The sequence below is a fragment of the Hydra vulgaris genome, chromosome 12 (assembly GCF_038396675.1).
Source record: "Hydra vulgaris chromosome 12, alternate assembly HydraT2T_AEP".
In the NCBI taxonomy this organism is placed as follows: Eukaryota; Metazoa; Cnidaria; class Hydrozoa; order Anthoathecata; family Hydridae; genus Hydra; species Hydra vulgaris.
Genome location: NC_088931.1, coordinates 78,258,732 through 78,284,346, shown reverse-complemented (window position 1 = coordinate 78,284,346; position 25,615 = coordinate 78,258,732). Strand labels below are relative to the sequence as shown.

Below are 25,615 nucleotides of genomic sequence, written 5' to 3'. Positions count from 1 at the left end.
AAAAAACTGATTAAAAAATGTTGATTAGACCCACATTACCCCTTAGACCCAAGTTACCCTAGCCTACCCTATAAGCTTCATGGGAATTTTATTTCCATTGTATGCAAAAGCAGTAATTGTAAAAAAAATAGCAGATGAAGAGTATTTATTCTGAGGCTTCGAATAGACAATACCGTAAAAAAAAATTTAAAAAAATTTGCTTAACATACTTTACAAGAGTTAGTTTTATTCTCTTTCTGAATAAATTTATTTTGTCTTCTCTGACTTGAATCCTTGTAATAATGTATTTAAACCCACTGTCTACATTATTAAAGTTCTTTTTCGAAACCTTTGAGTATTGCACAATTTTTCTAAATTGATTTACTCCATTATCTTATCATCTCTATTATCTTATCATCTCCATTAACTTAGTTTACAACAATATATTTACAACAAAGTAAAAAGAAACTTTTTAACAACATTTAAAAATTCACGGGGTTTTAGCTCGATCAGTAGGACACCAATAATGCACTTTTGAATTATTTTTTCTTAAATTATTTATGTATTTTAAAACCATAAACTTTTGAAATAAAAATAAAAAATAACTTTTTACTTTCAAGAACAACACGAAAACAAATTTACTTCAGTCTTTCATGCCTTAAAGTAGTTTTTTTTTAATTATAGTAATGAATAAAAGAAGAAATTATTTTTAGTCGAAAAAATTTTTTATTTGTTAAAAAAAAACATCAATTTTTCAAAATTATTTCTCGGTAGTTAGTAGACACTATAGACTAAAAAATATCAAAATATGGAAAAGTTACAAATTGAAATAATTTTTTAATTCTTCATCAAAGTTGAAATTTAGGACTTTTGTAATTAAGATTTTCGTAATTGTCAATTTTTCAATTATCTATATATTTGTGGCCATTGGTCAATTTATTATAAGTGTAAAATTGGTCATTTTGAGATAAGTATACAGTTTGGTTATATTTTTTTAAATCTTTCATTTAATCAAACTATGATTGCTGTAATATAAAAAAAACAATTTATTTCTATAAAAAATAATTTATCTTATATTATTACCCAATTTATGGCAACAAATTTTCAAACTCTTCTCCTGCAAAATATTAAATTTGCACTTATCTTGACCAATGGCCACAGATATTAAATAATATAATAATTACTAAAACCCTGCATCTTAAGAATTTTCATCAAATATACATTAAGAACCTAACCTCAAGAAGCCACTACATTTAGAATTTCATAAATTTGAAAATCCATGAGTGAGTTACTTTAAACATTATGTTTGATAGTGAATCCCACTATGAGACATAATGTTGAAAGTAAGTCACTTTTATAAACTTTTACCACGCGGTTACCCACTATGCAATTAAATGAGCTCTTAATGCGTTCACATTATTCTTTTTTTTCATTATTTTTCTCAGCGTCAAGAGCTTTCATGTAATATATCTTTATCCACATGGACAATCGTGTTCAGTTAGATATTTTGCGCCTGAAAAGTCAACTTGATCGACTGCTTAAGAGACGCAGGTGTAAACCTTAGAACCTCTGCACTCATCAACGCATTGTCACATGGACTCCATCTTTTATAAATATTCATATAAAAATATCCATTTAGTAAAAATTGATATCTTATCATTTTGATAAGAAAGCTTTCGTCCCACATTTTTTGACAAGCACGTTAACAGATATCTTTACGAGGACCAATGGGTTAAAATATTGTTTTCTTTAATAAGAATTAGACCCATTTTATTATTGCCATTGCTACAATTTTTCAATTAAAGATCTGAAGATGGCTATGTAAAAAAATTTATATTTACGGTTCCTTAATTTAGTTCGACAGAAAGAATGGCCTTAGATATGCATTTTATCAAGCCCATCAGACATGGCAGACAGTAGTAAATTAATTACATAGGAAAAATGAATACAGCCCTTATAGCTGCAGAACAGCCCAGCAATCAAACCAATCTTGCTGATGCAATTGTCTTTTATAGAAATGCATTAGATATGAATGTTAATTTAGCTTTATTCCCCTTCCCAAACCAGTACTTACATGCACTGTTCCTGAAAATATTGCTATAATTAGAGGCGATGCTTTGGTAAGCAGCTTATTAGAATATGTGAACTTGCAGAACAAATGCTTCATTAAAAAATCACAAAATTTAAAAAAAGATACAAAAAATTATCCTTCACAACTTATTGTTGACCTTATAGGCAAAATTTTGTTGTCTATTTTTTTTTTCAAATGTTTTTTATCACCGCTAAAGAAATACCATCTGAAATGATCTCTGATGGTTGCACCTAGAGCAAAAAAAAATAATTATATTTAATAATAATTATATATATGATTAATAAATATATATATTTAATAATAATTATATATATTTAATAATAATTAAATATAAATAATAATTATATTAAGTTATAAATATATTTATATAACTATTTTAACTATTTATAAATAGTTAAAATAGTTATAGTAATAGAGAGTTTAAATAATTCAGGTTTTGGATTAGGTGAAAAGAGTCCATCATCATTGATTTGACTTTTACCAACAATTATATTGCAATCATATAGCCTAGCCTTTGATTCTCTTTCAGCCTGGAGACAAGTATTAATTTTATCAATAGTCTAAACTCGTTTTTGATTCCAGTCAGCTGTTGCTTTTCGCAAATTTTCAACAGCTTCATCATGTCTTCTTTGTTTTGATCCCCTGAGAGAGTCTGGGCTAATATCCCACTTCCTGTAAACTCGACGGTATTAGCTATAGCACCAAAGATTATTCCAACGCCCCCAAATCCTAATGCTCGCCATTTTATCTTATCTATTGTATTTATTTAATATGTTGGTTTGGTCGGTGGAGTTATAGGAGGATAATTTTTCATAATGCTGGGTGGTATCAATTCTATATCAACTGCTTTTTGACAAATAAATTCACCTCCAATAAAAAATAATCAAACTTACTGAGGTCTGACATTCGAAAAAAAAAGCTCTGTGCGTCTTGTAACTTTAACCTTTTCAGCAATAGCATCTAATGCCACTGTGACAATGCCGACGGAGTCACTGTGATAAACAACGTCAGCAAAGATCTTTTTATAAGGATCACCTTTGTTATAGCAACTTATTTTCTATTTATGTAGTATCTACGTTTCTTTATGCTGTTTTTTTTATCCAAATAGGAACTTAAAGTAACTCCGAGAATTTTTCATGACAAAAATATTGAGCAATCGCAATACCACTGCTTTGTTTATGGGAAAACAATTTTAAGGAGCCTCTTTTTGGTTATTGTGTAATTTAAGCAAAACCTTTAGACTTTGTAAAGTTTGTTTTTTCTTTGCATTTTGGCAAACTTCATTGCTTAGAAAATGTCAAGGATAGGAGCTAGAGGTGGATTGTTTTGCATTTTAAATAAATGTATTTTATGTATATAATTATTCTTTAATACACAGGTTTATCTATTAGGGAGCGACAAACTAGAGAAAAACAGAATTGGCAATTAGCAATTGTCATATAAAACACAGACTCTGGGTATTAACTCAGCGTTACAATGCTGTCCCATTGATTTTTTAGGATCAGTTAAGTGCAATAGCTATTTTTCCGTTAAAATACCGTTCATCGTTTAAGTTTATTGTGAAAGTAAATTAATAAATAACTCATTTCGGATAAATAAATTAACTCAATTAGAAATCACCTAGCATTAAGAGAATATGCTGTTGCTTTAATACATGCTCTACTCAAGCTCAAGAAAAAGTTGAGCTGCTATAATTTTAACTTATATAAATTTGCTTTTGCTTGGAATTACTAGTATAAATTTAGTGTTATCATATATTTAGAGGAAAAAGATATTACTATAGTAAAGGCTGGACAGATATCTGCTGCAAAACGAAAAGAGAAACAAGCTGTGTTACTAAATGAGCTTGAAAAAAGTAAAAATTAACTCTTAAAAAAAGAAGAAGTAAAACAGAAAGTTGAAAAAAAAAGGAGAAAACCCAAGTAATGAGTTTATCTATGAATACAATTATATATGCAATTGTGGGAGTAAGGGTTCTTGGGGTACCTTTTGATGAAACCTATAACTAAAGAAATTGTAGCTCATTAGCTGACAGCTCCCATTGATCAGTGCTCGGCTTATCTCCTCTTGGAGAGAAGAAGCCGCTTTTGCAGCTGATTTGATATTTACCACTTACTGCTGCTATTATATATTTTTTTAACTAATACAAGCAGGGGTGAGATAACTTTTACCCGGCTCAAGCTCTGGTAAGAACTATACAAACAGGAGCGCCAACACCTGTTCCCACAAGCGACTCGCCGACCATGCTAACTACAAGGCCTGTTTTATCAAAACTGCTGGCAGCTATGCTTAAACGTTTTGAAATTGTTTTATATTTTATGCTTTTATTAGGAAAATTATCTAAACTAGAGGTACATATTTATGCTATATCAAAGCACCATGTACTTGGATTTTTTTTTTAATTTTTATTTTAGGTGCTCCAAGTCCTTACGGTCTTATCACAAAGTACTGCGGATGAGTATTTAATAGAAAGCTCACGCCTCCTTCCCAACCAATATTGCTAAACTTGCCCAGAGGTGGGGTTTGAACCACGGAGAGCCTGGACCAGCTTGCCAAATCATCCGTTTCAGAGCAATTTCTAAATAGATTGATTTCATCACGGGAATTGTTAATGAGTATGTCACAGTTGAGTTACTGGTTCAGTAAAATGTTTATGTTTGAATCATTTTGTATTTTTTATAAATGTATGCCTTTAATAGATGAGAGCATAATAAAAAGCAATACTTATACCTCCAGCAGCGACAAGAGCTGTTAGCTCCTCTCTTTGGTTATTGATGTCGACGTATTTATCTGCTTCTCTTTCTGTTGGTGTTTGTCGGTCCTTTTTTTACTTCGTTTAAGCTTGCAAGAAATTCTCTTGCAGCAGCTTCCAAAAGTTTATTAATGTTTTAGTTTTTAAATTAAATCAAATTAATAATTTAAATTAATATTGTTGTCAGTTTTTAAATTAAATATGACGGTAATAGATAAAAACCTGAAGCTATACTAAAAATGATATTTGAACTTGCATTAAAAAAAATGCTTTGATACTGGCTAATATTATCTCTAAGATTTTTTTTGAGGACGTTTAAAATAAGTTTCAAGAGCGTTTAAAAAATCGTTTTGTGCTTCCTTGGCTGCTGAATTTGTTCAAAAAATATATGACCTAATAGCCAGTTAAGAGCTAATAACCCAGATTGTGTACGCTCGAATGCTGTCTGATAAAGCCCTGACTCCTGTTGTAAGACTCCTGAAGTAAATCTCTGGAGTTTGTCCTGAAAAATTTATTATTTGATTCGCACCAGTTTCTGCAACCCCATTTTAGAGATATCAAGTTCTTTTTTTACTCCTCAAGCTGACCATTGTTATCAATTTCAACGTTCGATGAGTCAAAATTAGTTGAGGATGGCAATTTTTTTAATTATATATTTCGTCGTTAATAGTATTTACAATAACAATGTTCATGAATAAAAAACAATATATGACAGGGGCAAAAAGAAGACTATAGTTGCCTTATCACTAAGCCCCGTAATAAATATACCGTAAATTACAATGCTAATAAAAACCGTAAAAGTTACATATGCCATAAATTTTTTTTTTTTTATTAACGCTTAAGTTTACTTTACTTACTAAAAAGACCAACAATAAAGAAGAAAAAACAAACAAACAAACAAAAAAACAAAAAAAAATAAACAGAAACAAGACTAGAGACAAGATTATTTATCATATTTATGTATTAGAATAGACAATTTTAGTAATAAACAATTATTAATACTAAATCATTAATAATAGTACTCTCATTTTAAACGCTTCGGAAGAAATTTAGTTCATTGTCGTTTAGTAAAAGATTTTGCTTAAGTTTAGTTTTAAATTGATTAAGCGAAGAAAGTGGTTTAAGATCATTATTTAAAAGTGTATTCCAGAGTTTAGGTCCTCGGTTTGTGATTGAGTATTTAGTGGCAGAATAGTAGGTTTTGGATTGAGTATAGTTATTATTTGAAAATCTTGTGCTGTATATGTGATTTATTTTTTTAAATAAAGAGTTGAATAAATATGGTGCCATTTTTTTATCAAGTTTAAACATAAATATAAGAACATGATAGAGATTTAAATGATAAACATTCAGAATATTAAGTTTACTAAAAAGTGTTTTTGAATGAGAGAAGCGATTTTCATTTGTAATAATCCTAATGGCGTGTTTTTGTTTATATAGAAGTTTACTTAGCTTTGTAACATTGGTGCTGCACCCAGCAATGTTAGCATAGTTTAGGTAACAGTGTATAAATGAAAAGTATATGTATTTAAGACAAGATTGGTTTAAGACCTGTTTAGCTTTATACAGTATACCAATATTTTTAGAAACCTTATTCTCAACAACACTTATATGTTCTTTCCATGTAACATTTTCATCGAATATTACGCCCAAAAACTTTGACGATATTTCCCTTTTTATTATATTTTTATCAATAAAAAGATTTGGAAGTTTAAGTGGAATATTTTCTTTTTTATGAACACGATGGAATAATGTGTATTTAGTTTTAGTAATGTTTAAAGATAATTTATTGGCTTTAAACCATTGGGTTAGGTTATCAAGTTCTTTGTTAACTGTTAAAAATAAAATATTAATGTCTTCATGAGAATAAAACAAATTCGTATCATCGGCGAATAAAGTTGTGTTTAAAATATTAGAAAATTTATATAAGTCATTGACATAAATTAGAAACAAAAGAGGCCCTAGAACTGATCCCTGGGGAACACCGCATGTAATAATCATATTATCCGTTTTACCACCATCGTAAGAAATATATTGCTTCCTATTAGACAAGTAACTTTTAAACCAAGCCAAGTTAGAATTTTTGATGCCATAGAACTCGAGTTTGGACAAAAGAATTAAATGATCGACAGTATTAAAGGCTTTACTTAGATCTATGAAAACACCTAAAGTATATTTTTTTCATTGAAACCTTTAAATATAACGTGGACAAGATGTAAGATTGCGTGATCAGTAGAATGACCAGATTTAAAACCAAATTGTTTATTGTACAAAATATTATTTTGGATTAAGAAAGAATAGAGTCTATTATACATAATTCGTTCAAGAACTTTTGAAATACATGTAAGAACAGAGATCGGCCTATAATTAGTAACGTCACTAGGATCGCCTGATTTAAAAATAGGGACCATCCTAGCAATTTTTATTTTTTCTGGAAAAACTCCCTTTTTTAAAGGTAAGTTGAAGATACACAAAACCGGGATTGTAATCAGTTTTATTGAATTTATAATGATGTTACCACTTATATTGTCGACGCCTATACTTTTTTTGGGCTTAATCGAAGAGACTGCGCATATTAATTCTTCTTCAGTTAGATTATCATTAGGCATAATATTTGTTTTATTAGAGACTAAGTATGCATCAAAGTTGATCTTAGAGGATTCAATTTTTAAATGTAATGATGCAATGTAAGACCTAACCGCTAAAATATAATAATAACTCTCAGTGTAGTAAGTAAGAAATCTGTAAATACATCGCATATAAAGGTCTGTACATAAAATTATGCGTTGATACTACGCAATGTGCCGTAGCTAATGATACAGCAAAATTTAAAACAATTTTTTTTTTTTTTTTTTAAACATCTTCGCTTCCAACAAGGCTGCAAGCAGCCACTAATTAAAGTTGGAAGTTACTGAAAGAATAAAGATGAAGATTGTAGAGCAAGATAACGATTGACGGAGGACTTAAAAGATTGCAAATTATATGAATCAGGAAAGCAAGATTTTGGAAGCAAATTCCGAAGAACTGATGTTCGACGAAATAAACTAGACGAATAAGTGTTTTTGGAGTACTTAGGAACAGTCACAGAAAAAGGATGACATTTAATCGAATGACGAGTAACACGAGAATGAATTTTAGTAGATGGCACAAGAGACGCTAGCTCTTTAGAGCAGTGCCCATTATAGTATTTGTAGAAAAGAGAAAGAAAAGCAACATTACGACAATGTGATAATGGTTGGAGGTTGGCTGCAAGAGCAGGTCCAACTATGTTTACAATGCGTTTTTGCACCTTGTCTAAAAGAGAAATGACATCATTAGAAGATCCGCCCCAGATATGACAACAGTATTCCATACAAGGCCGAATTTGAGATTTATAGAGATAGAGAATAGAATCCGAAGTAAGAAAGTGACGAGCTCGATAAAGAGATGCAACCTTAGCAGATGCTAATTTTCCAACTGATTTGATATATGGTTTCCAAGAAAGTTTGGAAGTAAGAGTTAATCCTAGAAGATGAAGAGTAGGTGACTCATCGAGTACATCACCGTTCATAAATATAGGAAGATCGAAAATATTGCCATAACGATTGGGTGAAAAAAATTGAGTTTTATCTGAATTAAAGTTCACTAGCCACTGTGAGCCCCATGCTGTAGCAGAAGTGAGATTCTTTTCAAGTTCAAATGCCCCCTCCAAGCAATCAGAGGGTGTTGGTTTCTTATCACGACAAGAATAAATGGTAGTATCATCAGCGAACAATCCCACCTTAGATGTGAGAATATCTGGAAGATCGTTAATGTAAATTAAAAAGAGTATAAGGCCAAGCATAGAACCTTGAGGAACCCCTGAAGTTACAGAATAAGAAGAAGAGTGTTGTTCATCGAGGACAACTTTTATGCTACGATTGGAAAGGAAGGATTCAATAATCTTAAAGATGTTGTCGGATACACCATAAGAAGAAAGCTTATGGAGAAGACCAGCATGCCAAACTTTATCAAAAGCTTTTGAAATGTCAAGAGTGATGGCCTAAACCTCTCCACCTTCATCTAATGCACGATAAAATCTATCAGTTATTACTGTTAGCAAATCAGCTGTAGAACGAGAAGATCGAAATCCATATTGATGGTCAGAAAGTAAGTTATTAGATTCAAGATGAGAAATTAAGTGTTTGTTAATTAAAGATTCAAAAACCTTGCTTATGATAGGAAGAAGACTTATGGGACGGTAGTTAGACAAATCAGATATCTCTCCAGAATTTTTGAAGATAGGGATAACAGATGCCGCTTTCCAGCAGGCTGGAAAACAAGACTCTGAGAAGCACTTGTTGAATAGTTTTGAGAGTATAGACGAGAGCTCCAGAGAACACTTCTGCAAGACAATAACAGGTATGTTGTCCGGGCCACAAGCTGTAGAAGAGTCTAGGCAGGAAATCACTTTAGATACAGAAGCTGGAGTGATACGAATGTCAAGCAATGGATCAACCTGTTTGTTGGCAATATCAGGTAGAACGCAACTAGTGGAATCAAGAGATGATATTGATGAAAAGTTTTTAGCAAACAATTCAGCTTTGTCTTCAGGTGAGGTGACAATGTCTGAACCATACAAGAGAGGTGGAATTAAAGATTTGCCGTTATTATTGATATTATTAAAGATTCTCCAGAAGTTACGAGAGCCTAATTTTTGAGATGAGATACGAGATTTCATGACCTGAGAATAGCGGGTTTTGGCGTTAGACAAAAACTTTTGATATAGGTATAATTATATACGTAATACTATATAGTATATAGGTAATATTATATAAGTATAATTATATATAATATATAATACTATTTTAATTATAATTATAAATAATATATGATTATATATAATATATAATACTGTATAGTATATACATAATATTATATATTTCATATAATACAATTTTATTTATAATTATATATAATATATAATACTATATAGTATATAGGTAATATTATATAGGTATAATTATATAGGTAATACTGTTAGATGGTTGTACCAAAGCCTGATGTGAGTGCATTACTTCTGGATATAAGTAAAAATAATATTTAAGTATGCAGCATATACGATACATATACGAAATGAAAAACTTACGTTAACATATCACGAGAGATCCTTGATCGGCTGTAGTTATCGGATAACGTGATACACCTTTTGTTGGAGTAGGAGGTTTCCCAGTAAACATTAAACAGTTGGTAGGTAGTTGACCCGATCCTAATAACCAACTATTAGATAAAGTTGGGCCAACAGTCGGCTATTTAGTTGGTACCGTAAAAAAAACGTAACGCTTTTACCAACACTTAGCCAACTTTTGCACTTTAATAGAAAGTGCATATGTTATAAATGTTTACAACTATCTTTACAACTTGACGTGATGATGAATAATGAGTTGCATATTTGAAATCAAAATGAGAAATGCTATACAAAAATAAAATTGTTTGCTCGGCACCAGAAAACATTTTTTTTTTTTGACCTGTATAATAATACAGTAATAACCGTTATAACAATAGCAGTAGTAATAACAATAACAAATACAATTAAAATAATAACAGCAGAAATTTACAACAGTAACAATAATAAAAAACTAGCAGTAAGCAACCCCTAATATGGGTTATGAGTAATTAAATCATTAATAACAAAAACACATTAATAACTTGATATATTATCTAAAAAATTAAATACAAATTTATCTATAAATAATATTTTAACTTTGACTCATTATCAGCAATGTCATTGCTTATAGTTAACGACATTAATACCGCATTAACATCAGTTAAGTTCTTTTTAAGATCTGTCACAACACAGGTACCAGAAAAGGAAAGTCAAGTAAAGTTTGCAAATACCTAAAATAAGTAATGAAAAAAAAAATTACAATTTTTAATTGCAAAAGTATTATTTGCATTTTATTGTTAGTAGAATTAGGATAATAATATAACAGAAAATATAAAGAATAAAAAATAGCAATAACAGCCTATCAACACAAAACACAGTAACAATAGCGCATAGCATAAAATATTTGTCAGCACACATTACTGTCTCCAGAGTAATTAAAAAAGAAAAGATTATAAAAAGGCTAGACAACACAATGTAGTAACACTGGCAAATAACACTACAACTTAATAAGATATTTTATTAACTAAAACACTTGGACTAAAAAGATTTTATTTATTACAATATTTGAACAAACGAGGGTCAATTATAGTAAAAATTATTTTTACGTTTGTTTTAATTTCCAGCATTTCTTAATTAAGCTCCAGCTTCTCTCTAACTGTTGATTAATAACTAATAGAGTAAATTTCACATCATATTAAATTTACAAAATTAAAACCATGTTTCAATAGTAAGCAAACTAATCAAGTGACGACAAAGGCAACTAAAAAAAAAAAAGAACATAATTAGGTTTGAAATTATAAAAAAATTTAAAATCATTTAAATTGAAAACTGTTATTAATTGTTATCATAAATATTAAAAATCATACTTTGCTTTGTTCTAAATTGCCAAAAGTAAAATCAAATTAACAGACATTAACACTGCTTGACACTGAATTCTGGCAAGTAAGTTTTCTGCTCGCTGAGCATCATTTCTTACATTTCAACAACAATTATTTTCATCTATCTCTTTCACTTGACAACAGCTATTTTCAAGTCACCTATTAGCATTTACATTAATAACTTCTTTGAGCCTACTATTATCCACTTCAATTCCACTTTTATCATCAAAAATATTACCACTAATGTTACTATTGTTACAACTGAATAATAAAAAAATGTAAAAGAATCTTACAAATTGTGATCTTTTCTAATCAAAGACTATAATTAAACTAAGGAATTATTGAAATCCGTATCTTTTTATGTTTATATACATAAGTCATTTATCAAAAATATTAAACAATATTTATTTACATCAATTATTTTTGATTAAACAAAGAATCTAGAATGCAATGCACAAAATTATTTGAGTAAGTGATCAATAAATTACTGACTGCGATTTGTTGATAACTTTTGTGTCAACAAATCACAGTCAGTTTTCCATGTTAAATACATAAAATATATATTTAATATAAAATAAAAAAATATAGTAAACTTACTCAAATCAGTGCCAGTTATACTGTGTAAAGTGACTAAAAAACCCTTTCAGCTCTTTCCTATTGCACTAAAAATTAAAACAAAATTTGCTTAGCTAAGTTGCCTAGTTCTTAAGAATCTGAAAACAAATAACTAAAAAACCAAGAACAAACAAACATTTATTTATTAAAACTACTATATTTAAACAAATTAAATTAAACAAAGAACAACATCAATTCTTTCAGCTCAAATTTGCTTGTAGACCTTGCTTGTAAAACCATGTGAATAAGAAACACATTTAGAAAAGCCTAGAAACTACTTAAAAATGACATATGCAACATTGAAGTTTAGATATTGACCAGACTAATTATTACTGGATGTTTTTAAAAAATTTATACAAGTTTACAATGCTGTGTTCTTCTATATCTCACAAATCCATCATATGATAAATCTTAAATGAAAAAATGAAATGAATAAGTAAATACAAAGGAAAACATCATATATGAATCGAAAATCTATGTATCGATAAATTATTGTCAATAACAATAAGGGCATAGAAGAAGTAGTCGTTTAAGAAAGTGCTAAAAATAATACCATATAAGTAGGTATGCGGAAATCGCGTTTTACGCAACCAATAAAATGTACTGAAATTTTGTGCAACGCTATTTGAAGATTGATTTTTGATATAGTGGTTGTACCAAATTTTGTTGACTTATTTTTTAGAATTTCATATAAACATAGATATTTTTTCAAAAATATAATGATTTAACTTGAATAATATGTGTCTTCTGATTACAATGACGAATTTTATGAGTGGGTTTATTGATATTCAAAACTGTTATTTACTTTCTCTATCGAGCAAATATTGAAGATAAAGCCTGACAAACTCTATCTTTTTCAGACACTCGAGTATACTCATTTTTTATGTTCCTGCCAAATTTTATTGCCGAATTCAGAGGCGGTGATATTCTATTTGGGCGCACAATTTTGGTACCTAATTTCCTTTTTTCTATAATCTTGTACAGACTTTTGTTGATTTATTTTTCGGAATTTCATACCAACATAGATATTTTTTAAAAACTTGAATGAATAAAATTTAATAATATGTGTTTTCTGAATAAAAATCATGAACTTTATAAATAGATATGTTGGTATTCAAAAGTTTTGCCAAAACGGTTCTTTACTTTCTGCATCAAGGAATTATTGAAGATAAAGCCTGACAAACTCTCAATTTTTTTGACACTCGAGTTAGCATATTTTTTATGTTCCTGCCAAATTTCGTTACCAGATTCAGAGGCAGTGACACCGTATTTAGATGGACAATTCTGGTACCTAATTTCCTTTTTTTTTAATCATTTGTGGGAAGGGGGGGGGGAGGAGTACGAGATAAAATTCTTTGCAGGTTAAATTTTATTATTATTGATACATTGTTGTACTTTAATAACAATAACAATAAATTAATGTTAAATAACAATAATATAAACCTTTTTAACTTAAAAAGGTTTATATTATTGTTTGTTTATATTATTACTATCATAATTAATAATTTTATAATGTTGCTTTATTTAGATAAAATGAGTGAAAAGTTAAATTGTAAGAATTTTAATAATTTCATTTTTAAATTTATTTGTTGATTTTTGAATAGAAACAGTAAAACTAATAGTAATACTATTATTATTAGTAATAATATTACTATTAGTGTAAAATTATTAAGGTATAAGACCCCTCAAAAAATTATTTATTGAAAAAATCTTTTTAACAAAAAACCAAGTATATTCTGAGAAACAACTATATAACAGGATTTTAAATAATCCAAAATAAATTTATTAGTTGCCATGGTTACGAAATAAAATGCCAGACACCCACAAATGTTTAGACCACCCCGGCCATTCTATCTCAGTAACCGAAAGCATATAGAATATGACTTTTTGACATATGATTAACTACATAATAATCTACAAACTGAACTAAAATTGTTCTAAAAAACAAAGTATTTAAGCTATGCCGAGTTATTCAAAATGGTGTATTTAAAAAAATGCATTCTTGTGAACTAAATCTTCTATAAATCAAAAACTCCTAACAGTATTGTAAAACTTTTAATTCGAATTGTAAAACTAGATGCAATAATCATTTGGTGAAAATTTCATGAAAATCTGACATACAGTTAATGAGATAGGATGGCCGGGAGGTTAGAAATTGATAATTTGAGAAAAAAGTATTTATATATTACATTAACAATTTTACCAAATAAAAATGTCAAATACCCAATTTAAAATCTGTTATTTATAAGAACAAGAGCCAGAATCGTATAGATAACCTTCTTGGTCATTCTCTAAATCATCTTTTTTTTTGGATCCACAAATAACTTGCTTTCGCTTTTTAGATGTTGGTCGATTTTAATACTCTATGAAAATTTAACGCTTTTTGTTTATGTTTGAACAATCGCCATCACCATAATAGTTAACATACCTTAGTTTACTTTGTAAAATAGAACGACCAAATATTCTTTGTGCACCAATTATTTCCATGCCAGAAGCAGAGCCATGATAATTGTATTTACAAACATATGATAACTTTCAAGCTTCAAAAAGGATTATTTCTTTAAGTTTTAATTTTAGACTACGTGCTTTGCATGACCGACTCATTGGTTCGTAATCAAGAATTTTACCTGTGGCCATTGATATTGCTGTAATAACTCCATTTAATGAAGAAAACCCATTATGTTGCCAGCTACCATCAGCTGATAATGCAGTTTCAACAATATTTGAAAAAGATTGACAAATTTCTTTAAGAGCATCAATTATTGTTTCTTTTGCGACAATTTTAGCACAATCAGAGACAGATTTATTTATCTTGTTGTAATCATTTTTAATCATAGGTTTAGGAATGTTCATTAAAGATGTAAACTTTTCTAATTCGGAAATAAGTTGACCACATGACGCATTGAATAAACTATTCTATTATTTACATTCAATTTTTCTTGTAAATTCAATTTTTCTTGTAAATGCAAAGCATTTTAGTGAAGCTGCAACGAGCAGTGAACGCCTTAGTGATGAATAGTAAGTTAAAAAGAGTTTACCAGAGTGAGATAAAAGTACAAAAGGAAAGATGTCCAGTGGAAAACAAAGAGCCTTAAAGTAGAAAATTACTAAAAAAATGATAAGTATAATGTTGTAAAAATAAACAATAAAAATAAACAATAGTTGGGATACATAAGAGTCATTTACTGTTGTTTAAATTGTTGTTAGTGTCAAGTGTGATGTGTAAACAGTATCAGTGATGAAGCAGAATTATTAGTTTTATACGTAGTTATCATGTGGTATGTATTATTAGGGTGGTCAACATAAAATTATCAAGATAAGTGTATCATGGACGTCTCGAGTACCGTATGGATTCGCACCTTTTGGTACAGTATGAACACAAGAAGACCTCCAACTTTCAACCGAGACTGGCGTCCCAAAAGAAGTTCCACTCTGGGTCTACACCAGGGTATCTTGTGAAGGTATCCCATTGTGTTATCCCAAAAGGACTATTCTCAGAGTATCCCGTTATGACGATTGCTACAGACTTTTGGATTGACACTGGGACCAAAGGACTCTTGGTGGGGCTCAGTACAACTTGCATACAATTGTAAGTTACTTTTTTGACACGAGTGTCGATAAGTGCAGTGTTTTGTTTTCAGTATAATGAGTGTCAGTGAGATTTGTGAACTGTTTTGAGTCTTATAGATGTGTATGTAATGTAGACAGTCGATGCTGTGTATATGTGCGTGTTTACTGTAGTAGAAATAATGTCTTGATGGTACGAGTTGTTAGTATAAAATTGGTTGAAAGTCATTAAAACTGGTGTAAAGTATATTATATGACATGTATTTTAAGATAACATGTATTTTACAATAACAAACTGTTGCAACTTGATAATCTAGAAAATTTAAATAGAATAACACCAATATAGTAGCAATAACATGTGTATATATTTAACAAACTACTAATCCGTACATATATGTTTTACAACTGATAATCTAAGATTATATGGAATTTTGTATAAGTTATGAGAGTAATTGTGAATATGTCATGTGACTGTAATGTTACCAGGAGTATCTGAAGTGGAGAAGAATTATTAGTTTTATAAAACAGGTGGCAGGTAGCCTCTTCTCAGTTAAACAAACTGTATGTATAGTATGGTTGAGGAAGTGTTTACGTATATTCATATACGTAAACGCTATTTCAACCATACCATACTAGTTTTTTGTATCAAAATAATATTAGTGGTTAGAAGCTAGTTATCACAGTTAAGTTATGTGGTATCTAGTAATAATGTGAATTTGTGTTTTTTTATTCCTTATTAGTTTAATAACTCTTTATTAGCATTGTTATAGTATTTTAACAGTGTGAGAATGATACATTAACACTAACATGTGTGTTATATTTAAATATAATTTAAGTGTTATTACTTATCTTTAATCGAGGGATGTGTATGTGTGTATGTCACAGAGTTGGAGTAGAATTATTTGTTTTTTAAGTAGTTATCAGATGGTGTGTGTAACAGAGTTGGAGTAGAATATTTGGAGTGGAATGATTCGTTTTATATATAGTTAGTGTGGTGTTGCTTGCATTATAGGTATGATAAATATATATAGTAAAAGGATGCAGTGACTATGTGACTATGGAAAGAATATTAGATGTAGTATCTTTAGTGTATTTGACAGTAATTATGTATTAAATATCATGTATATCTATAGTAACATTAGACATATTATGTACAGCCTGATATGCACAAACACATAATGTAGTACTAGAAAACCTAATGTGAAACTAGGTAGGACTGGGCAGTGATTATGCATTCTGGCTATACACACATACCCACTAAATGTATATATATATATATATATATATATATATATATATATATATATATATATATATATATATATATATATATATATATATATATATATATGTATATATATATATATATATATACACCCAAAAACATACATATATAGGTATGTATCTGTCTACAAATATATTCATAAATATATGCATATGTACATACACCCACTGATAAACATAGTTACGTATATATTCATACAAACACATACAAGTATATGTGCTCATGCATGTGTATGCACACACATATACCCCATGGACATACATATATATTTCAAGGCATCCATAAATTATTTATATGTATTATGTACATTAAACTGGTTATTTCACACAGTTATTGTGTTAAATAGGTGTTAGAGAATTGTTTTAATGACACAATTTGGTTTAAGTATAACTCTATAGGCATAAATCAGCAAATATAAATTCTGGAAGTATTAATATAAATTTTAGAATGACAAGCATCAGTGTATTGAGTGATATATGATTAAAATATAGGTGTTTTATTATCCAATTACCCATGTAGTGTCAAGATGACATTCTCATCAGGACCATTAATTGTCATCAGGGAGTTTCGAAGGTCTGGCACTTGACCAATGGTCAGGAAACAGATTTATTTATCTTGTTGTAATCATTTTTAATCATGGTTTTAGGAATGTTCATTAGAGATGTAAACTTTTCTAATTCTGAAATAAGTTGACCACATGACGCATTAAATAAACTATTCTATTATTTACATTCAAAAATTTTTCCCAGAGTATGTCTTTAAAGTATAAAGTTCAGTTTTTTCATTGCAGTTAGAGCAGCGAATATTAAACGTTGAGTTGAGTCCTTTTCTTTAGAGGAAACATTCTGAAAGATTGAATTCTGATTGTAAACATTTTTTACAACATAGTTGATTAATTACACCAGACAAAATTTCAATACCAACAGTTCAATAACCAACAGTTTTATTTTTATTATGCTGAGTTGTCTCAATTTTCTCAATTTTTATTGAGGATATTGATAAATTTAAAGAAGTTTTCATAACTAATAACAGGAGCAACTGATAAAGTTGAATCGATTGGCAAAGTTTTAGTGTATCTATTTAAATAAAATTTTTTGGATTTTTTACTTTGAGTACTTTGTTTGACTCATGATTTACCCATTGTTAAAAAAGTTTATTACATATCAAAAAAAAAAAAAAAGCTTGCGATTCTGATTAAAAACCTGTTGCTATGCGTGTTGCTAGGCAGATCAAATTTACCTACTCGAAGGAATAGATTTATATTTCAAGAACTAAATCTTACTTGAAGAAATGGTTTTCAAATTCGAGTTCAGCGATAAATTTCATGTCAGAATTACACAAATTTTTTTTTGATTTTTTAATGATTTTTGAGGGGTCTTACACCTTAATAGGGTGTTTTCAATAATACGTGCTTACCCCAACCCCACATACACCCTGACTCAAAAATCAACCTCTTGTATTTGTTCAAGAAGGAAATAAAAGCAACTACTTGCATATAAAAACTAGCAATTACAAAAAAAATACTCTTTTAAAGATGAATTATTGATATTATGACAGTGAAGGTGGAGTTTGGGTGGCCCCTCTAGCCTACCAGATACACCCTGAGGGTGTAGGACAGTGTTAATGTGTAGGCTGTTCTTATATCTATCTATTGAAACTAAGTTTTATATGAGTTGACAAAGTTATAATAATTTTAGTTAAAAAGTCAACAAATCCATATATCCTTTAAGTCGGAAAATCACGTGATCAAAATTCGCGTTTGGAAGGCATTATGATTTAGGGGAAAGCAAACTTTGTGGCTAGCGTTATCTTCTATATAAATATTGCATTTATTAGTTTATTTTTAGCATTATGGAATCTATTTATGATTATTTTAAAAATCTAGATACAACATCTAAAGAAAGATATAATGAAAAGTTGACATTACTTGGTAGCACTTTTTAAATAATCTGAAATTATAATTTTTTATTATGCATCATTTTTTATTATTGTTTAAAAGATTATGAACAATAAGAGATTATGTTTGATAATATTAAGCATAATTAGTATTATATCTTTTATAACTTATAATCATAATTAATAATCATAGATATTATGTTTGATAATATTAAGCATAATTAGTATTATATCTTTTATAACTTATAATCATAATTAATAATCATAGATATTATGTTTGATAATATTAAGCATAATTAGTATTATATCTTTTATAACTTATAATCATAATTAATAATCATAGATATTATGTTTGATAGTATTAAGCATAATTAGTATTATATCTTTTATAACTTATAATCATAATTAATAATCATAGATGTTATGTATGATGAACTTTTAATATTAAATTAATTTTAATTTTTAAGAAAAGTAAAGTTCTCTAAACTATAAGTTCTGAATAAACATTTAGTTTACTTTTTTAACTTAATATTTAATATTATAATAGATTATTCAAGCCTAATTTTTTTATAAGATTTACTGTTTAATGTATTATAAATCTTATAAGAAAATTAAAAAAAAACTTTTTATTTTTCAAAGCATGCTTGACTACTTGATTTTACTATTTACTCTTACTGTTTTTTCAGTTTTAAGTTTACTCTTACTGTTTTTTTAGGATTAAGTTTACTCTTACTGTTTTTTCAAGTTTAAGTCAATGTCTTTACAAGTTTCCAGCAGACAATTGGATTGACAACCCTAATGAATGGCCACAACTGACTTATCATCATTTGTATCACTACCTTATCAAGACTCCGTGTAAGTTGGTCTTAATATTTTTTCAAGTTTAATCAATTCTTAAGGGTTCATGATTTTATTTAGTTTTTAGTTTTTAAATTACAGGTGTTTATTCCCTAGAAGCGATGGAAAATTTTAAATCACTGGATGCGTGGAAATTTTTTATATCAGGCTGGGTTCAAAGAACTGTTCATTTCAAATTAGAAAGTGGTGTATATACTATGCGTGCTGATGTGAGACCATCTTATCGGACTACTGATGAATGTAACAAGCCATGGGTAGCTCTTAAATCAGATGGGACTGTCCTGGCAGGTCATTGCAATTGTATGGCTGGGTAAGTAGTTCATATTTTATGCAGGGGCAGATCTAGGGGGTATCCTATGATGCCCAGAATTCACCTATAATATTTTAACAAATTCTGAATAAATTTGTTTCGTAATATGAAAAACTCTAAATTTAAATTTATATTATAATAATATTTATATATAAGTTGGTAACTTTAGGCCTTATGACCTTTAACAGATGGAGTGCAAAGTCCTATGGCTTACCTTCTCGTTGGTGCACTTCGTTAAATAAATTAGACAAGTAATAAATGTCTGATTTATGAACAGAATAGCCATGGCAACAGTTTATTCATTTTATTTTAGATGGATATTTTAGAATAATGTCAAGTAAGTAATAATAAGACAGTGATGGCGCTTTGATGACGAATTGCCATTTATTGTCTGCAACAGTCCACCCCCTCCCTTTGTCCACTTCCCCCTCCCCGCAGGCTAGAGGATTTTGCAAATAAATAAATAATCATCACCCATAAAATATCCTGTATCCGCCCCTGTTATATATTTTTTAGTTCACACATACACACACATATACATACATATATATACACACACACATACATATATATATATATATATATATATATATATATATATATAATATATATATATATATATATAATATATATATACTCTTCCTGATGATCCAGCAATGGTGAAACTTAAAGTAGAAGATAAAAGTTAGATAAGTGTTTTTTACTAATTTATTATTGCTCTGTTCTTTAAGAACATTGAGCACTCTATTTGTAAAATACACTAACATAATTTAAAAAAAAATAGAAGTCGTGCTACCGACCCTGGTAACAAACGAGAAAACTTCATCCCAGAGCTTGATATGCTTTTCGACATTGGTGCTCCAGATGCAATTGATGACATAAGAAAATCTAGACTTCTATCTCAGAAACACAAAGATGATGACATTGCGTTTTATCTTGATCAGAAACATGAAAGAAAGTCTAGTATGAATGGGCAGGATAAAATTTTTGAAGCAAAGGCTTTACAGTTTCTGACCAGAATTGAACAGCAGCAACAACGACAAGAAAAAGAAACAGAAAGACTAGAGAAAAGAGCAGCTGCAGAGCTAGAAGGAAATGAATTTTTTGAAGAGTCCGAGGATGATGCACAAGTTGGTTGTACGGAAATTGATCCGGATTTTGAGCCAGATCACATTATTGAAAAAATAGAGTTTCAAGAATTTGTTACACTTCAAGTTCCCAGAAAAGTTATGGAATGTGACGAGTTAACGACAGCAGCCGATCGGTTAAAGTTGTCCGACAATCAAACTACAATGATAGTTTCAGCTATAATAAAAGCAGCGGGTGGCAATCTAGACAACTTCGATGTATCCCGTTCAACTACGCGTCGAAAGCGAATGTCAAACAGACAGCACATTGCAGAAAACATAATGGAGAAAATAAAGGAAAAACCACCTCAATTTGGTGCCATGCACTGGGATGGAAAGTTACTGCAGGACTCTTTTGGTGATAAGTTTGAACGTCTAGCAATTCTTCTGTCAGGTTCACCAGAATTTTCATCGGGAAAATTGCTGGGTGTGCCACAACTAGGAGATTCTAAAGGACAAACTCAAGCTGATGCCTCATATTATCTCTTAGAAGCATGGGGATTAAAAGAATCAGTTGTCGCTTTGGTATTTGATACTACAGCAAGCAAGAGTGGGGTCCATAAGGGTGCAGCTAAACTTATCGAAGAACTTGTTGATAAAAAGCTATTTTATCTTGCTTGTCGTCACCATATCCTTGAACTTGTAGCTAGCGCTGTTTGGAAATCACTGTTTGGTGAAATCAGAGGACCAGAAAACAAAATGTTTGCTACCTTCAAAGTGGCATGGTCAGGTCTCGATAAGCAATCACCTATCCAGTTGCTGAAAATTGAAAATCCATGTTTGGTGGAAGTTAAAGAACGATTCATTGAAAATTTAAAAATGCTGCTAAATAGCAAGGAATCATCTGTGTTTCCTCGGGATGACTACCGAGAGTGCGCAGAAAATAATCTTATTGTTCTGGGTGAAACACCACCTCGTGGTACCCATTTCCTTAAACCTGGAGCCATACATCAGGCTCGTTGGATGGCTTGCAACATATATGCTGGGAAGATGTTCATGTTTTCAAAAGCAATGAAATACGACAAGGAAACTGTGATTAAACTGGAACGTATAAACAGATTCTTGGCTCTTTTTTACACCTCAGCATGGATGCAAGCCAGTATTGGAGCCGATGCTCCCGTAAACGATCTAGAACTCATTCATGACATGATGGATTTTTGCAATGTAGACAGAGAAATTGCAGATGTTGTGGTAGCCAAACTAAACAACCATCGATGGTACCTCACTGAAGAAGTTGTTCCTTTTGCTTTATTTAGTCATCATCCTAAAATGAGTGACCATGTTAAGCAAGAAATAGCAAACAAATTGTGGACAATAGCAGTGCCTGAAAACTTCCGAACGGGTAAACCAATCTTCAGACAAATCAAATGCAACACAACACTGAAGAGTCTGTTAGGACCGGAGTCACATCTGTTGTTCCAGAATCTCAACATCAGAAGAGATTGGCTTGCTAAACCAGTGAATCAATGGGCAGCAGATGAAGACTTCCAAGTTGCTGAAAAGTTTGTTCGAACAGTAAAAGTTGTCAACGATGCTGCCGAACGAGGCGTCAAACTAATCTCAGATTTTGCAACAATAATAACAACAGATGAACAACAGAGAGCATGGCTATTGCAAGGTGTGGAACAACATCGGAAGCTGTTTCCAAGTTTTGACAAAAAAACACTAAACATTTGAAACTAATAACTTGAACTTACTAACTTGAAGTGACAATTTCGACATTTTTCCTCATTTTGGACCTTAAAAACTATGAAAATATTGAATTATTTTCCAGAAATATATGTAGAACGTAAACAAGCATGTACAAGTTGTGCATCATATTACTACTATATAAAAAATAACAATTTCCATAATTACTTTAATAAATTTAATTGAGTAAGACCAAGTAAGAACAAAAGTAAGATAGCGTTTTAATACATTTTCTGTTATATTTTAGTTAAAATGTTCAAGAGCTTTGAGCAACCCCTAGAAGACTTTAAATAAATCTGTAAAAAATGTTTTTCAATAAAGAATTGATAGTATAATGGGAAAAACTTCACTAGGCTATGTTCTGGGTTGTGTAATAATTTCTGGACAGCCCTAATATATATATATATATATATATATATATATATATATATATATATATATATATATATATATATATATATATATATATATGTATATATAATATTTCTGATATTTCAAAATTTTTAAAGTCTAGGTGAAACATGCTCTCATGTTGGGGCTGTGTTATATAAGATTGAAGCTGCAGTACGCATTGGTTTAACATCACCCACTCCAACTGAGTTAACATGTGTATGGAATCAAACATTTGTAAGAAATATTACAGGTTGTCCTGTTGCTAAAATTATTATTTATTCAGATGCAGCAAAACAAAAGTTTAACAAAGTTTTATTGCCAACAGTAAATAGTAACATTCCAACATATAATTCTAAAATGAACTTTTTCAAAGAAATTGAATCTGTGTAACCAAAAAGTGTTGGCTTGAGTCTTTTTAGCAATTTCAATAGAAAATTTATTTGCAAAGTAGTAAAACTGCAGACACTACCACCATCGTTAAGAAATTTGTATGGTGCTGACACCAATATATTGTTAGAAGAATACCATGAAGTGTTAACCACCCACTTGACTCTTAGTCATGCAGATATTGTGTACATTGAGGAAGCAACAAGAATACAATATTATTCTTCTACGTGGTTTGACCAACGAGTAAGGAGAATAACTGGATCTGTAAGTCAAGTATACCATGCATCATTTGACAACTCTAATGCCAATTTAGTGAAAAAAATTTGTCAAATTGCTAAGAGTGAAGTTAGAACTCCAGCTTTAATGTGGGTAAAAAAACATGAAAAAGAAGCTATTGAATTCTTCAGAAATATCTGCTCTGGATACCCTAAAGTACCCTAAGTACTAAATGATACCATTCCCATTCATGAAGATTTTCAAGTGGAATCTATAGGTTTTTGTGTGTTCAAAAACAAACCTTGGTATGGAGCTTCACCGGATGGTATAGTGTTTTGCTCTTGCTGTGGCTATAGTTTACTTGAGGTAAAGTGTCCTTATACCCTACAGGATAAGTCACTTCACGAAGAAATCGAAGGTGGTAAGTTTTACATTGGAAGAGACGGAAATGGTTACTTTCTAAGAAAGAGTAATTATTACTTTCAAGTGCAACATGAAATGATGTCCACTGAAACATTGTTTTGTCATTTTGTGGTATGGACACCTTCTGAATCTGTAATTATTAATGTTGAAAAGGATATCAATTTCATTAACATTATTTATGAAAAATGTGATTCTTTTTGGAAAAAATACGTTTTGCCCGAATTGATTACTCGGAAGCTAGAATGTTCCACACCGTCAGCTCCGGAAAGCCATACTCTAAAGAAGTTAAAAAAGTGATATACTGTATTGAAAATTGTGAGTTTCCTGAAGAATTAGACTGTATGGTGATGTGCGATAAATGTGATAAATGGTATCACCCGATTTGTATTTTTGACTGCCGAAAGGTAAAACATGGTACTGCAAACAATGTATAAACTTGAATAAACAAAAAGAAACAATATCATTTTAAATTTATTTATCTTAGTTTATGAGAAAAAATATTTTTGCCAATGCTATTTACCCAGTGATAAAAAATCTTTTCCAAAGACGAAAAAATTATAATATTTTAATAGCCCTAATATCATAAATGTATAAACTCTCTTTGTGCGATTAAGTTGTTATTAGGATTATTTTGGAGCATTACGGGTAACGACCCTTTGTTACCGGTAAACTAAATGTTAAGAGACTCTGTTTTTTTTTATTTTTCAATAGCCAAAAAAATAAGTATAAAATATCATGTGTCAAAAATATTTCAAAATATTCGATGGTTCTCGGATTATTAGCCTATTTCCTTTATTATTAGAAGTGCGACGCTCGGATTATTAGCCTATTTCCTTTATTATTAGAAGTGCGACGCTTAGTGCAATGATTCCTTCAAGCCAAAAAAAAAAGCATAAGAAACAGTGGAGAGCATTGGTGGTCAAGCTTTGACTAAAAAAATATTTTTCTGCTATTTTCTTATTAGGCAAGGATTGACAAAACACGTTCAAAGGAAATAATCTTAATTTCAATATCTCAGGTTAAGCAGACGAAACAGAAGGTCTGCCTCTTTTTTTGCTCATAACACGGATTCTAATCTATAAATATAGTTTAATGTTATTTTTGCAGTTTGTGCATTTTTATTCCAAATACTAAATTTAAACCTCAAATACAAAAAATAAGCAGATTTCACATTTACATTCATTAGTATTTGTTCGATTTATTGTAAAAAAAAAAAAATTACCCGGTCAGCAGGCGCCCCTTCAATCTTGGTGCCCTGGTTAAATTGCCTTCTTTACCTCTTCCTCTCAAAAGCACTGGTTGTAGTAGCATATAATGAGTTATAATTTTTAAAAATAACATGATTTTTACATGTAAATGTTATTTGCTTTTTTTAAAAAAAATTATTTAACAATAAAAAACTCTCGAAGACCGTAAAGAGATGTAAAAACTGACACAAAATATACATAGTATATATATATATATATATATATATATATATATATATATATATATATATATATATATATATATATATATATAT

At 29.8% G+C, this 25,615-nt stretch overlaps 1 protein-coding gene across 1 annotated transcript; it reads left to right on the top strand.

Annotated features, from left to right (window-relative positions):
* The first annotated feature begins 15,451 nt into the window (after positions 1 to 15,451).
* Positions 15,452 to 24,508, top strand: LOC136088377 (uncharacterized). The gene is made up of 4 exons (XM_065812082.1): positions 15,452 to 15,531; positions 19,406 to 19,545; positions 19,630 to 19,858; positions 23,184 to 24,508. The coding sequence occupies exons 1-4, from the start codon at positions 15,452 to 15,454 to the stop codon at positions 23,455 to 23,457; spliced, it is 723 nt and encodes a 240-aa protein (XP_065668154.1). The 3' UTR covers positions 23,458 to 24,508.
* The last annotated feature ends 1,107 nt before the right edge of the window (positions 24,509 to 25,615 follow it).